Source organism: Aplidium turbinatum, chromosome 10, assembly GCF_918807975.1.
Source record: "Aplidium turbinatum chromosome 10, kaAplTurb1.1, whole genome shotgun sequence".
Classification (NCBI taxonomy): domain Eukaryota; kingdom Metazoa; phylum Chordata; class Ascidiacea; order Aplousobranchia; family Polyclinidae; genus Aplidium; species Aplidium turbinatum.
In genome coordinates this window covers 19,292,437-19,306,158 of record NC_137481.1, presented here as the reverse complement: position 1 = coordinate 19,306,158, position 13,722 = coordinate 19,292,437, and the positions used below count along the sequence as shown (strand labels likewise).

The window sequence follows — 13,722 nt, the reverse complement described above, 5'->3', positions numbered from 1 at the left end:
TGTGATCACGTTTCAGCAAAAGCAATCAAAATTTGTTTCTAACAAAATAAGCTTGTCGCAAACTTGTAAACCAGTAGGCTATGACCAGAGGTGAGCAGTAACTAGTTACAAAAGTAACTAGTTACTGTAACTAGTTACTTTTTGAGTAACTGTAACGGTAACTTCGTTACTATTTTCCAAAAGTAACGAAACGCGGTAACTAGTTCCTATTTTAGCACTTTTTCAACAGTTACAGTTACAAGTTACTTTTGTATTGAAATTTATGTTTCTAATTGCCGTCCATTACTCTGCACATGTTTGTGTCATGCTTTATGCGTGTTTGCTGCGCGTTGCTCAATAATGCATTCTTCTCGCAGCTGTATCGGAGCAGCACTGTTCATGCGCGGCGCTCTTGTTTTGTGATCTTATGGAGCAGAATTGCCATATTGGCAAATTCATCGCCAAAATCCAGAAATCTGGCGATTTTTTAAGACGTTTGGCTTCATATTTATGGTTGGGCGATTTGGCTTTTTTTAGCGCTTTTTGAGAACTGATTTGGTTAAATTAATTGCTTTTGGTGATTGATCAGTATGTGACTTTCTATGCAATGTTTAGCAAAAGTGTTTGGCGACACTTGATAGCTCAGTTCATGCTTGTCGTATAGCTGCCAGAGGTGTACAGGAGTCGTATTTTTGGAGTAGCCTATTTAGGACCCGGAGTCTCGGTGTTACGTTCACTGTTCGCAACCTTATCACATCATTGTTTTCTCGATTCAAAATTGGAAGTCGATGTCTAAGTAACTTCGAGTCATAGCAGAGAAAACAAATTATTTCCTTTGTTTCGAGCATTTAAAGAGAATATAGTTTCGGGAGAGAGTTTTCTTTTTTGTACCAATATATTTAAACTTTTTGAAAGCAACTATAACTAACTGACTATAAGCATCAAGAAACACGCAACGATTATAAGCAATAGTGTGGAAAACAGACAGACGGAAAACAAACTACATTAGGAAAAGGCAACTGCGTAACTAGAAAAGAATTTGCACCACAGGGTGCGTGATACATCTAATTCTAATAAATGTTGAGGAGAATGGATGCGCCTCCTGCAAATAATTGTTTGTTTAAATTTGGATTACAGCGTTTATGTTGAGATTTATGAGTAACTGAAAGTAACTAGTAACTGTAACTAGTTACATTTTTGAAATCGGTAACTGTAACGGTAACTCAGTTACTATTTTGGCCAAGTAACTGTAACTCAGTTACTTTTGAAAGTAACTTTGCCCACCTCTGGCTATGACCTAACTTAGCAGCAGCTTCTGCGAGTGAACCAACTTCAGTTTGTCGTAGCAAAACTTTGGAAGTAACTTATCTTCTCGAGCTTCAAGATCAAGCGGCGCTGGTTCGACTCTCGGGGTGTGCGCTTGAGCAACGCACGTTAAGGACTCTTCTCCATTCAGCGGCATCTAATGGATGGAATAGTTCCCCGGCAACAAGACTTCAACAATCGGAAACTTCACTCTGTCAATCTCGGTGACCGGGCCTGCGTCAGTGATTCAAAGCCTCTACAAGTATGCGAAACTGCCAGGATTAAGCTCTGCAAGAAGCTTTCCCAGTCCGAGGATAAAGATTCAATCAATCAATCAATCAAGTGTTCCATCGGCAGCACGGTTAGGACAAATGAATGCATCAGGCAATTTCTTTATCCAGAGTTTCTACCGAACTTTGCGTCTGAGTTTTGCATTGGTAATATTGCGTTAGTTGTAAGGTGCACTGGTAACATAAACAAAGTGATATCCTGTACGTGTAACGAATGCAATAATTGAAAGACAAGGCAACAAGGCGATTGCCCTCGTCTAGCTATAATTTAGTACCGTACTGTAGTTGATTAAAAATGCGCAGGCTTATTATTGCAATGAAGCAGGGTTTTAGATAGATATTTGCTGTTTAAAATTAGTGTTCAGTTCTGTATAATTTGTTTTTATTTCTAACTATCAACTCGAAAGCAATAGCAGAGGTCCAGAAAAAGATCAAAGTAAAGAAGCGTTACCTTATTCACAACCCGTGGAAACATTTTCATGCAAATTTTGTAGCTTTAAATCATAAAATGAAGAGGTAGGCTACTGTGCTAAAACTTTTCTTCTTTTGTTAATTTTTTTTGCATAAAAATGTTTGCTAGATGGTTATCAGCAGGCCTGGATTAACCATTGTGCTAGGGTGTGCTAGAGCACAGGGGCCCCGCAGACAGAGGGCCCCACTTTTCCTAAAAATGAAATAAATAAAATAACAAATTTTTCCTGAAAAAAATTTTCAAGAAAAAATATTAAGAAAAGTGGCCCGGCCCCTCTGTCTAAAAAAAGTAACACATTTATCAATATATCTCCCCCTTCAATGCAACTGCAGACTTGCTAGAAACTTCTGCTGCAAGAGATAAATTTAGGATAAAACCATTTATTCCAGTAATTGATGCTCTTCGCTCTCATTTAAGCAGAAGAGCTACTGTGTACAAAAAAGTTGCTAAGAATTTCTCGTTTTTAATTGATCTTCATGCATCAAAGGAATAGATTTTACAGAGTGTCATGAATTTAGCGAAAGAGTTTCCTACTGATGTTGATCTCTGTCTTGTTGACAAACTTTTGAATTTCTACCTGTATCTTAAAAAGGCTTATGGAAATAAAGCAAGGTTTAGTCATGAAAACATGTACCAGATAATAAAGAATGACAAAGTTGAAGCTGCTTTCCCTAATGTAGAAACAATTCTTAGATTGTTTCTTTGTATGATGGTCACTAACTGTTCTGGAGAAAGATCATTCTCAAAGAGCTGAAAAGAATCAAAAACGTACTTCGGTCTACAATGACACAAGAGCGGTTGGCTAATGGTGCAACCTAGTTCGTATCTTGAACCATTCGTACAGTCAGTTCGTACCCTAAAAAGATCAAGAAAAAAAATTAAAAAAGCCGAAGTCGCTGATCGCAGTTTAATAGCACAAAGCCGAAGTTGCTGATCGGAGTTTCCCCAAACAATTTGAAATAAACTCGAGGGTTAGGGTTAGCGGAAACTGCAAAAGTGCGAAAAAATGTTTGGGGAAACTGCGATCAGCGAGGGTTAGGGTTAGAGCATAGATTACTCCATGGTTAGAGTTAGGGTAAGCGGAAACTGCGGTTAGCGGAAACTGCGGAAAAATGTTTGCAGAAACTGCGATCAGCGAGGATTAGAGCATAGATTACTCTATGGTTAGGGTAAAGGTTAGCGGAAACTGCGGAAAAATGTTTGCAAAAACTGCGGAAAAATGTTTGCGGAAACTGCAATCAGCGAGGGTTAGGGTTAGAGCATAGATTACTCTATGGTTAGAGTTAGCGGAAAAATGTTTGCGGAAACTGCGATCAGCGGACTTCGGTTTTGAGCTATTTTTTCTCTCGATTTTCAGGGGGAAAATTTTTAAATGATTGCGGAAACTGCGATCAGCGACTTCGGCTTTTTTAAACTTTTTTTCTCGATCTTTTCAAGGTACGAACTGACGGTCCGAACTGTTTATGGTACGAACTAGGTTGCATCCGTTGGCTAATCTGAGCCTTCTCAGCATAGAATGTGATAAACTGCGACTTCTCAATTCAGAAAAAAGTCGTTCGACTGAATTTCATGTTAGTTTTCTAAATCCTATTGGTAGTTAGTAGTGAATAAAAGAGCAGTTTAGAATAGAAATTCAGAATAACCTTTCATTGCAATTTGCAGTGTAGTGTGCAGTACTAACAGTGGTCCCTTGCTACAATGTTTTCCCTTGCACGGTTTCGTTGATTTAATGTGTGTGATTTTGCATCCATTATAACGTAAACATTGTTGACTTAATTTGCACATGCTTATTTAATCATCGATCACGTGACGTGCTATTTCAAAGTTATCTAACTTACCTAAGCAAGGCTCGGTTTCCTCTGCAAGCGAAACCAGCTTACTTCCATTACGCTCCACGTAAGCTGGTAAGGGCCACCATAAAATTCATTAGCACAGGGGCCCCATTTGACCTTAGTCCGGGCCTGGTTATCAGCAGCATTAGGCCTATCGTAAACCGAGATTTGGTCTATCCACAGTTCCAGACAAAGAGGATTTACAAATTGTGATTTTATGGTAGATTAGTTTGGATTAGCCTACGGTACGTATCTCAAAATCTCCCAAATTGCATAAATTATGATTAGAAAAACTTCACTGTTTTAAATCTCGGTGACTGGGCCTGTGTCAGTGGCTTAACCTCTTGAAGCAATTTGAGTGAAACTGCTAGAATTAAGTTTTCAAAAAAGCTCACTCAATCCGAGGACACAGATTTCCTCAATCAATCCCAATCTTCCGAATCTGCCTGTAATTCCACAAACGATCACTCGACCAACCGCAGTTCGACTTACAGTCATGTAGCTCGTACAGTAGGCTTTAGTCTACGAGGTAGGCACTTTAACATAAGACAGTTTTCCGTGCGAACAAGCTACCGTACCACCATTGCGGCGCATTGGTTAAAAAAGGTAGGACAATTTTTCTTATAAACTCAATTGATTACAGTCATTAAAGTCCTTCTTGCACTCAGTTTAGTTGCAGAAGAAAAAAGAACATTAGCAGAGGGTGGGAATCGAACCCCCGCAATCGAAATGACTATTCCCTTGCCCTAACCTCAACCCATTAGGCCACGCTGCTTGTGGCGATACATTCACTTAATTTTCTTTGTATCAAAAATCTTTCGAGTAGATCGGTCAGAATATCACGTGCTGAGTCGCATGACTGAAATCAGCTGATTCGCAAGGAAAACTGTCCTATGTCAAAGTGCCTACCAGTCTACGAAGCATTATTGTGTCATAATTATCAGTTAGCCTACTATGCGTTTTGTTTCATAAAACTTGGCCTAATTTATTTACAAAAATCAATAAGTGTTCTATTCCAATTGCTTTTAACCAAACGCGTGATGCTGAAATATTAAGTGGATCATGTTAAATGCCGTGTGGTTGCTTGGTTGTATATGTTTGTGGTTGAAGAAAGTGACCTCTTTACCAAAATTGAAATATTAAGTGTTATTTAAATTGGTTAATGCAAAAAAAGTTAAGCTGTAGCCAGGGGCAAATTGGCCCACAGATAGCCTAACTCTGGAATTTTTCCTATGGGCCGATCGACTAGCGTGGGCTTGTCCTGTAAGAGATCACTGCCCTGAAGCCCTATAAGAAATTTTCAGAGATAAACATTTTTTGACTCAGATATGCGAATTTATAGGCCTAATGAATCGAAGACTTTGTTTTCTTTTAGAAATTTTCTTTGGTAATATCATACAGCTAATACTTTTTTTCTAGTTGACTAACATCGTCAATCCTTCCCCTGGTACAGCTTAGTAAAATCAAAATCACAATTCGTTATGTGATGAAACCGTTTCTCTTATTTTACAGTAGATGCTTCAGCCACTAACCTACAAATGCATTAACAAATTTGAGCAAGATTGATTCACTAAAAGACTACGATACCGTACTCTTTTTGTCCCCACACCTCAAGATTAGGCCTACATCAAAATTTACTGAACTTAATACGGTACCTATTCTTATCGAATTTTAAAATTGTTTTACCAAATTTCTATATGAGTCAGTAGGTCTACTCACCAGTAGGCTAGCCTACCATTTGTATTTAATAAACTGGAGAATATTTTGTAATATCGAAAAAGGTGTTTCAATAGCCTCAGGCTTCATTTATCAGATTTTGTGCAAAACAGAAGCATTTGCCAAACACTAAAGCGACAAGTAGCCAGGTTAGCCCAAACAGTGTCTTATGACTTACAGTGGATAGCAAGCCACTTTTAGTTGTTCAATCGTCTTTCCTTATGATAATAACTCGAAGATTATTAAGTTAAAATGGAAATTAAGAAAAGATTTATTTATTTTTTTGGTAAAGTGCAGTGGCTTAAGTCTGCTGTAAACCAAAATTCAATTGTCTGGCAAGTAAGGTAGTGTCAATTGCCATAGGCCTACTGTTTGTGTTATGCTCAATTTTTGAGAAAAATTGTTCTTCTTTACACAGGCTACAATAGTTTATTTAAAGCCGAAAACAATTTTCTTGTTTTTGTTTTTTTGATGGGGCAATGGCTCCCATTTTCCACCCATCAAATAACTTACAACAGCGACGATGTTATTAATTATTCATTACAACTTTATCACGGCTGCAACGCACTTCGTTATTTTGACAACCAGAGCGCTTCCTGTTTTGTATTAGTGTGCTTAAATTTCCTTGTCATTTTTGATACCGGCATGCGCTCAAGAAAAAGGTCTGTTTTTTTAGCAAGAAAATGTCCACTAGCCTTAAGGTGTTGAATTTTAGACCTGGGCTTAAATAAAAACATTCTATAGTTCTAAAAGTATGCAAAATATCATAAGCAAGCAGCCTATGCTTTCAGTTTATGAAAATATTGTTTTGATACTAATTTTAGAGTTAAGTAGAGAAAAGGTTCTAAGGCACGATTGTAGCTGTAATGCAGCAAATTATGCTCGGGCTTGAAAATACGCAAATATTAGCAGAAGTTCAAAGTTCAAAACAAAGTAGCCTAGGTTTAAACAAAAGATAAAAAATACATGTTTCACTTTATATCACATAAACAATGGAAGCAGGAAGGCCGAAACGGTGTGCACTGTCTGCAGTTAAACAATAATTTATATATGCTATCATATTATGTTATCAGATAATCTAATTTTAAGACGAATAAACGATAGGTAGGGTAAGAACAAAAAGTGAAAGAACAAGGTAGGCAGCGTAAAAACAAAATAGTTGTTGAAAACAATGTTTTTTTGTTTCAACAACTTTTTTATAAAACTTTTCTATTTAAATTGGCGTTCATCAGAAGAATTCAATGTAGGCTATCTCGTTTCCTGAAAATTGAATATTGATTGATTGAATCTTTATCCTCTGACTGAGAATGCTTTTTTGAGAGCTTAATTCTGGTAGTTTTGCATGCTTGTTAGAGGCTTTGAATCACTGACGCAAGCCCTGTCACAGAGTTTGACAGTGTGAAGTTTCTGATTGTTGAAGGGTTGTTGTCTGTGAGTTATTCCATTCACCAGGTGCTGCAGAATGGAGATTTTGGAGAGCTGTTCCGTTGGAGATCTAACCTTGAATGGCGTTGCTCAAGCGCACACCTCAAAAGTTGAACCAATGTTGCTTGATCTTGAAGAGTCTAGGTTTGTAAAGTCAGGCGCTAAACCAACTGAGTTATTAGGGCGGACTGTATTATTTCGAACACCCTTACTAAATGTAGTAGCCTACTAACTGGGCGACCCAACACTTCGTCGAAACAGCACTGCAGGTCTCGAGATTAAAATAAAATTACAAAATTTGATAAAACTTCAAAGAGAAGTGAAATCAATAATCATCCAAACTAATCAGCTCTACCACTGCATCATGATGTGAGTGAGGACTTAAACGAGGGTTTCTCAAAATAATAATCACGACCCACAATTGGGTCACCAGCCTTTTTGTTGAGTTGCCAACTAAGTCCAAGAAATGGGTCGTATGGATCACAAAATATTTTTTCAGTTGCTGTAGCAATAACAACGAAGCACTTTAAAGTGAACATCAGGATCATGAGATAGCTGTCACTCCTGCAGAAACAGCAAATTTTTACTTTTGAAGTTGGTGTTTTAGGATTTGTGTTACGGTTATTGTGCATTGTGTTTGGCGTTTTAATTTAACAAGGACTCGTCTATATTTTTTATAATTTATTTTTGAGTATATAGACCTACCTACTAATCAAAAAAAATGTGTATGGAGTGACCAGGGCCATTGACAGGATTTCTCGGGCCCGGTACTAATTTATTTTCGGGCCCCCTTCATCGACAATGTTATGAATATAAAAGTTGTGTACAAACTTTTATTGATGTCGTTTAAACATGGTCATTTAACAAATCTTACGCAATCTTAAAATTTCTTAAACCGCAAAACTTACTATCTCTATCTAGCGGTTGCTTTTTCGAATTTTTTTTTATCACATGGCGCTGGAGTATTATTCCCGATTCCATTGATGTTTAACTGGTCATTCTAGGCTCACAAGAAGAAAATTTAGACAGCAAAGTTAGTGCAGACAGTCAGAAAGTTTTCAATTTGATTTGGGAAAGGTGTTTGGGCCTAGGTCAAACATTCGCTGATTGCTGCAATCTGAAAAGCGGTTTTGGTCTAATTTTTAGTGCAGAAATAGGGATAGCAATCTTCTTACCTGTGCCATTTTAGTTTTTGAGATTGAACAAATATTAGCCTGTTTATTTTGAAATTCGTGTTTCAGGTAATATTCGTGGTTAGGAAAATCACTATACTAGACTAAATTCTTATTTTACTGTTTGGTGGCTGAAGTGACTATTTTACCACTAGAAAGCTGAAGTGGGCCCGGTACCCAGAAGGGGGCCCATTCCTTTACCATCTGACGGCTGAAATCGCTCTTTTAACCTCTGATGGCAATTCCTTTAGATCTGATTATATTAAGATCTTGATAATGTTTGAAGTCGCGTGGAATTTTTTAAATCCGGGCCCCTTAAATATTCCGGGCCCGGGTCCAAAAGTACCACCTAGACCCCCCTGTCAACGCCCCTGGGGGTGACGGGGTCATAAACTGCATTTAAAATTGAACACATGGGTCCCGACAATAACAGTTTAAGAACTCTTAGCTTAGCTACTATATGTCAGGAATGTAAACAACATGGAAAAAAATCTCAGTCGTATTTCAATCTTTTCCACATTTTCCTGTCTTTTGCTTGTATTTTACACCAGAAGACAAGGCCAGTGGCTTTGCTTGGTAGATTGTCTATACTTACATTTGCTCTTATGAAATATGGGTCTAGTTTCGCTGCTGGTTGAGCTATTGTTCGAATTGTTGTGGATGTAAAATCGACATTTATACAAAAAATAACGCATAAGCCAATGCTTAACAAACGTTTTATCCAAACAACATTAATGTTTAGGTAATGGACGACGAAACATTCAAACCTAAATACAGGTGGATTGTGTTGGTAGCTGCATCTATGGGCTATGGTTTATCATATGGTTTATTATACGCGGTCGGAGTCTTGTACAAAGACTGGAAAAGATACTTTAATTCTTTAGCAAGCAGCGTTTCATTTGTAGGAAGCCTGGCTACTGGATTCAGTTGTTGCACTGGTGAGGATTTAATAAGAAAATATGCTACTTTTTCAGCACAGGCCAGTAATATCAATCAAATTTTTGCGATAAAAAATATTGCGTTCATATCTTATTCTTATAGATAACGACGCAGTTTATCAATGTGTGTCGATTATGCAATAGGCCATAAACGTAGCCTATTTCGATTATTAGATTATGTAAACGTGTAGGCTACTGATGTAGTTAGCTTGCTTGCACCGTATTGATTAGTGTCTTGGTTGTGTTATTGTTTACTTTTATCATCGACGTTCAAACTTAGCCTACAGACTACAATTCCTTTCATTGGTTCCCACTTATCAAGTGAGCGGTAAAGTCCACCTAATTAGTCATCCCAATTTGATCCGGTGCAGAATATGACTTAACTTTTTCTTGTTATGAAAAGTAGGCTATGTTTAAGCCTGAAACTACGTTTTAATAAAAGTCCATATTCGATAGCACTGGGCGGCTTACATCAATAACGCTGTTGACCTATTTCCTAATGCAACTGTTTCAGCCCAAGCCATTTATTTTTTCCCTAATCTGATAGAAATAGAATCATAAGCAGCTAATTGTAAAATACTTTTTTTTCTTACAATTACTGGGAGAATTATAGGCCATGGCGTAATGGCTGTTCAAGCACGCTAGTATACTATTCTAGTGTTTAATATCACAAATACATACGATACTACACTACTACAATACAAACAACGTATATACATTTTTGTTGTTTTTGTGGCGCAAACAACACAATACAGATCAAATGAACAGCATAGAAAATTTGAAAAAAGCAAAATTAAGATCGTATCGATTGACAATAGCAAAGAGAAATGGACAATAGAAAATTGACAATAACTTAGAAATAGACAAATAGTGAAGTAAAAAAATGAGTCGATTTGACTACATTAAATCAACGATAGTAAAGCGTAACAAAAATTAATTAATTTAAGAACGATATGTTGTTGAAGGTGATACAGATAAATCCCAAACGGTTATAGGTGAATTGTTCGTAAACAGTTGTTTGTAAAACAATTGTTCGTAAACAGTTCTTCGTAAAATTAATTCTTCGTGAAACAATTCTTCGTAAATCATTTCTTCGTATACATCAATTGTTCGTATAGTGAATTGTTCGTAAACAGGTGATAGGTCAATTGTTTGTGAACAATTTTTCAGTTGTTACCCAGGGGCGCCGGAAGCGGGAGGCAGGGGGGCAATGGTTCCCTTTTAAAGTCATGTAAGCTACTGCACATTTTGCAATATAACAATTTCTGCTATTTGCTTTTAGCCTAATTATAACACAGGCCAACAAACAAAAAAATTGGCACAAATAAAGGTGAGAGTCATTTTAAAGTATTTCAGGCTCCTGATTCCGAAAATGCACTTAGGTTTTTCGAATTGGCTCTAGTTTTCGAGACATTCGACAATGAAAATATTTTTGAAATCGCTAATCAATAGCTCAAAATAATATTCACAGCACAAATTCTGCAACACAGTAGGTTACATCATTATAACATAGCATGATGTCCTTCATTGTATACCGGACACTTGTATTATTACTCGATAGTGAGCTGATAGATGAGCATTATCGCTATATCTTATCTTAAAAGTTTTTACAAAATTGGTCTTTTAGCAACAAAAGTGCCCTTTTTCATAATCCCGCCCCCCCCCCCCCCCAGTCAAAAATTGTTTCGGCGCCCCTGTTGTTACTCGTGCAGGACATTTCCTTTGAAAATGCTCAAATTTCCAATAAGTAGTTTCTTGCCCTTGTGCGTTAAGTGCACTATAATCTTTGTAATAAAGCTGGCCACCATACAAAAGTTTTGGCTTTCCTTTTTCGCTGCCATTCTGAATCAGGGACTCTACACTCTGTCTGCTCGTCTACATCACGTCACAACTAACACATCTCTAGCATATACGCTACCTTAATTAATTGTTCGTAAAGAATTGTAACTGTTTTACGAACAATTAGTATTACGGTCAATTGCATGTACGAAGAAACGCTTTACGTAGAACTGTGTTACGAAGAATTAATTTTACGAACAATTGTTTTACGAACAACTGTTTACGAAAAAACGTCGGACACCATCCCAAACAGCCACTTTATCTGGCTCAGATACGCCGCATCCGATCTAGTAAAGATCTGGACCAGATAAGTTGGCTGTCTGGGATCTATATAAAAAGGTTTGTAATTGGAATAAATCTGTTATATAGTTGCCAGCAATACGTTTTTAGATCAAAGAAACAGAAAATTCGAATTCTCACAAAAATTAAATCAGACAGCAACCAAAGCATGGTGGCTATGTAGGGCTTGAACTGTTTGAAGCTTTGCATCAAAATCACCACCAATAACAAATATTCCATTTTTCAACCCATCAGCTGAACCTACATATGAATGGAATTTATATCACTGAAATCAACCCATCAGGCGATCAATCATATTTTTTAACAATTTTTAGCACCATATTATTACTATACCACAAGCTTATCTGTCAATTGCATAAATGGATCAACGCGCACACAGAAGCCAACCATTGTCTTGTCTTTGCACATGTTCACATTTTCTAATTTACCATTAACATATCAAAACAAATTAACTACACAGTTATAACTACGTGCAGTGTGTAGCGTTGATAAAACAACCTCACTTACCGTGACATTTGTAATTTCGTCAATTCTCAAACATATGCCATGCACACGAAAAGATGAAGCCTGTATGTTCAAACATTTCAAAGCAACTTATGAACTAATCGAAAATTAATGTAACAAACAATTCATGCAAGCACGTAAAACAAACAATTAAAATCAAAGTATTGGTCTCTATATGCAAACAACATGCGTTCTACGAAAGAAGCATCATGACACGCTAAACGGAGTTCTTATTGTTGATGGAAACGTTAGATGGGTACAACAGAATGATTAAACAATTCTTCATCAGTTTTTCCAACAATAATCCATTCGTTAGTTTGTGGGTCATAACACTCTATTTCTTTGACTGGTTGAGATGCCTCATCAAGTCCACCAACAACAAATATTCTTCCTTTCAAAACACAAGCAGAAAAAGTAAATCGACAGAAATGCATGTCACTGATGTAAGTCCATTCATCCGTTGATGAATCATACTTTTCAGCACTTTTAAGTGTAGCACTATCATGTTCATTAGCTGCAGCTTCTCCACCAATGGCAAAAATAAATCCATCACAACACACAGCTGCCAGCCGTCGTCGTGGAGTTTGCATGGGACTTACAACTTTCCATTTTTTTTTACCACTTCGCAAAGATTCAACAGATGATAAATATTCACCATTGTCAGATCCACCGATTGCGTACAAGCGATCGTTGCAAGCAACAAGTGCGTTTGCAGATCTGGCTTGTTGCAATGAAGGTAAATTATGCCATGAATTAAATGTTAATAAATAACATTCCCCAGGTTCTTGGCTACCGACAGCAACCGGGTTTCCATCAAACACAGTTGCTCCCATCTGTGATCTTGCCTTTTTCATTGGCTTGACTTTTTCCCACTTCAATTGCTTTTCAGATAAACCAATTCGCCAAACTGAAGATGTTGGAATGTTTTTGCCTTCATCGTCGTCGTGTTTCTCTCCACCAACATAATACAAACAGCCACGTATTACAACAGCACAACCACTATCTCGACCCCCTGGTAAATCAGGGAAAGCAAGTGGTGGTTCATCATTACAATTATAAACTTCAATTACTTTAGACAATGTATCAGTTCCACCTAAGCTCAATATTCTTGTGTTCTTGTCTGGTTGCATCAAATTCTTGAAAACCTTGCTTTGTGCTTGAAACATCAGCTGACATAAACCAGGGTTTTGCAACACCAACTTTTCTTTTGAAACAACTTCTTCAAATAATGCTGGTGGAAGTTTGTGAAGATCTACAAGTTTCAAAAGCTCAGGAAACTCACTGGCACGATTTCCTTCATCGTGTTTGATCCATTCCAATATGGCAGTGAATACTGAAGCTTCATTGACGATGGATCGATCTTGTTTTGAAATGCAATTTCTCACATCTTTTACTTTGAAATTTTTGAAGTCAATTGTAGCTGATGCTGCATCAAAATTTCTAGCAATAATTTCAACAGTTCGAGTTTTGACTGCATTGTTTTGAAAGTGTTCTGCTATTCCAAGAACAATAAAACAGTTGTTTGGACTAAGAGCTTCACTGACAAAATCAAAGCAAAACTGCTTCACATCATCAATTTGTAAGTAATTGGATGCTGCAATCAAATCACAAACATTCTCTTTGTTGATATCAATGTTCCCAGTGTAAATAAATTCAATCAGACTTTTCATTGAATTTCCATCTACACAGCTGATTTCAATGGAACTCTGATATTTTTCTTTCATCTCGATTTTGAACATTGATTCAAAATAAATTGAAAAGCAGGCCAAGACCATCTTGTTTGCAGGAAAACGATCATTCCCTGCGCATATTTCAACATCATTAAACGATCCTGAGAGTCTGTTCTGATTCGCATATTCCAACAAATTGGATTCAATTGTTCTTTTCCTGGACACTTGCTCAAGTTCAGTTCTACCAACAAGTGAAAATGACATGTTTACAAAGCAATTA

General features: G+C 37.1%; 1 protein-coding gene across 1 annotated transcript; it reads right to left on the bottom strand.

Moving 5' to 3' along the window:
• Positions 1-12,020: 12,020 nt before the first annotated feature.
• LOC145779044 (kelch-like protein 25) lies at positions 12,021-13,706 on the bottom strand. The gene has a single exon (XM_082590624.1). It carries the CDS (start codon positions 13,704-13,706, stop codon positions 12,021-12,023), a length of 1,686 nt encoding a protein of 561 aa, XP_082446750.1.
• Between the last annotated feature and the right edge of the window lie 16 nt (positions 13,707-13,722).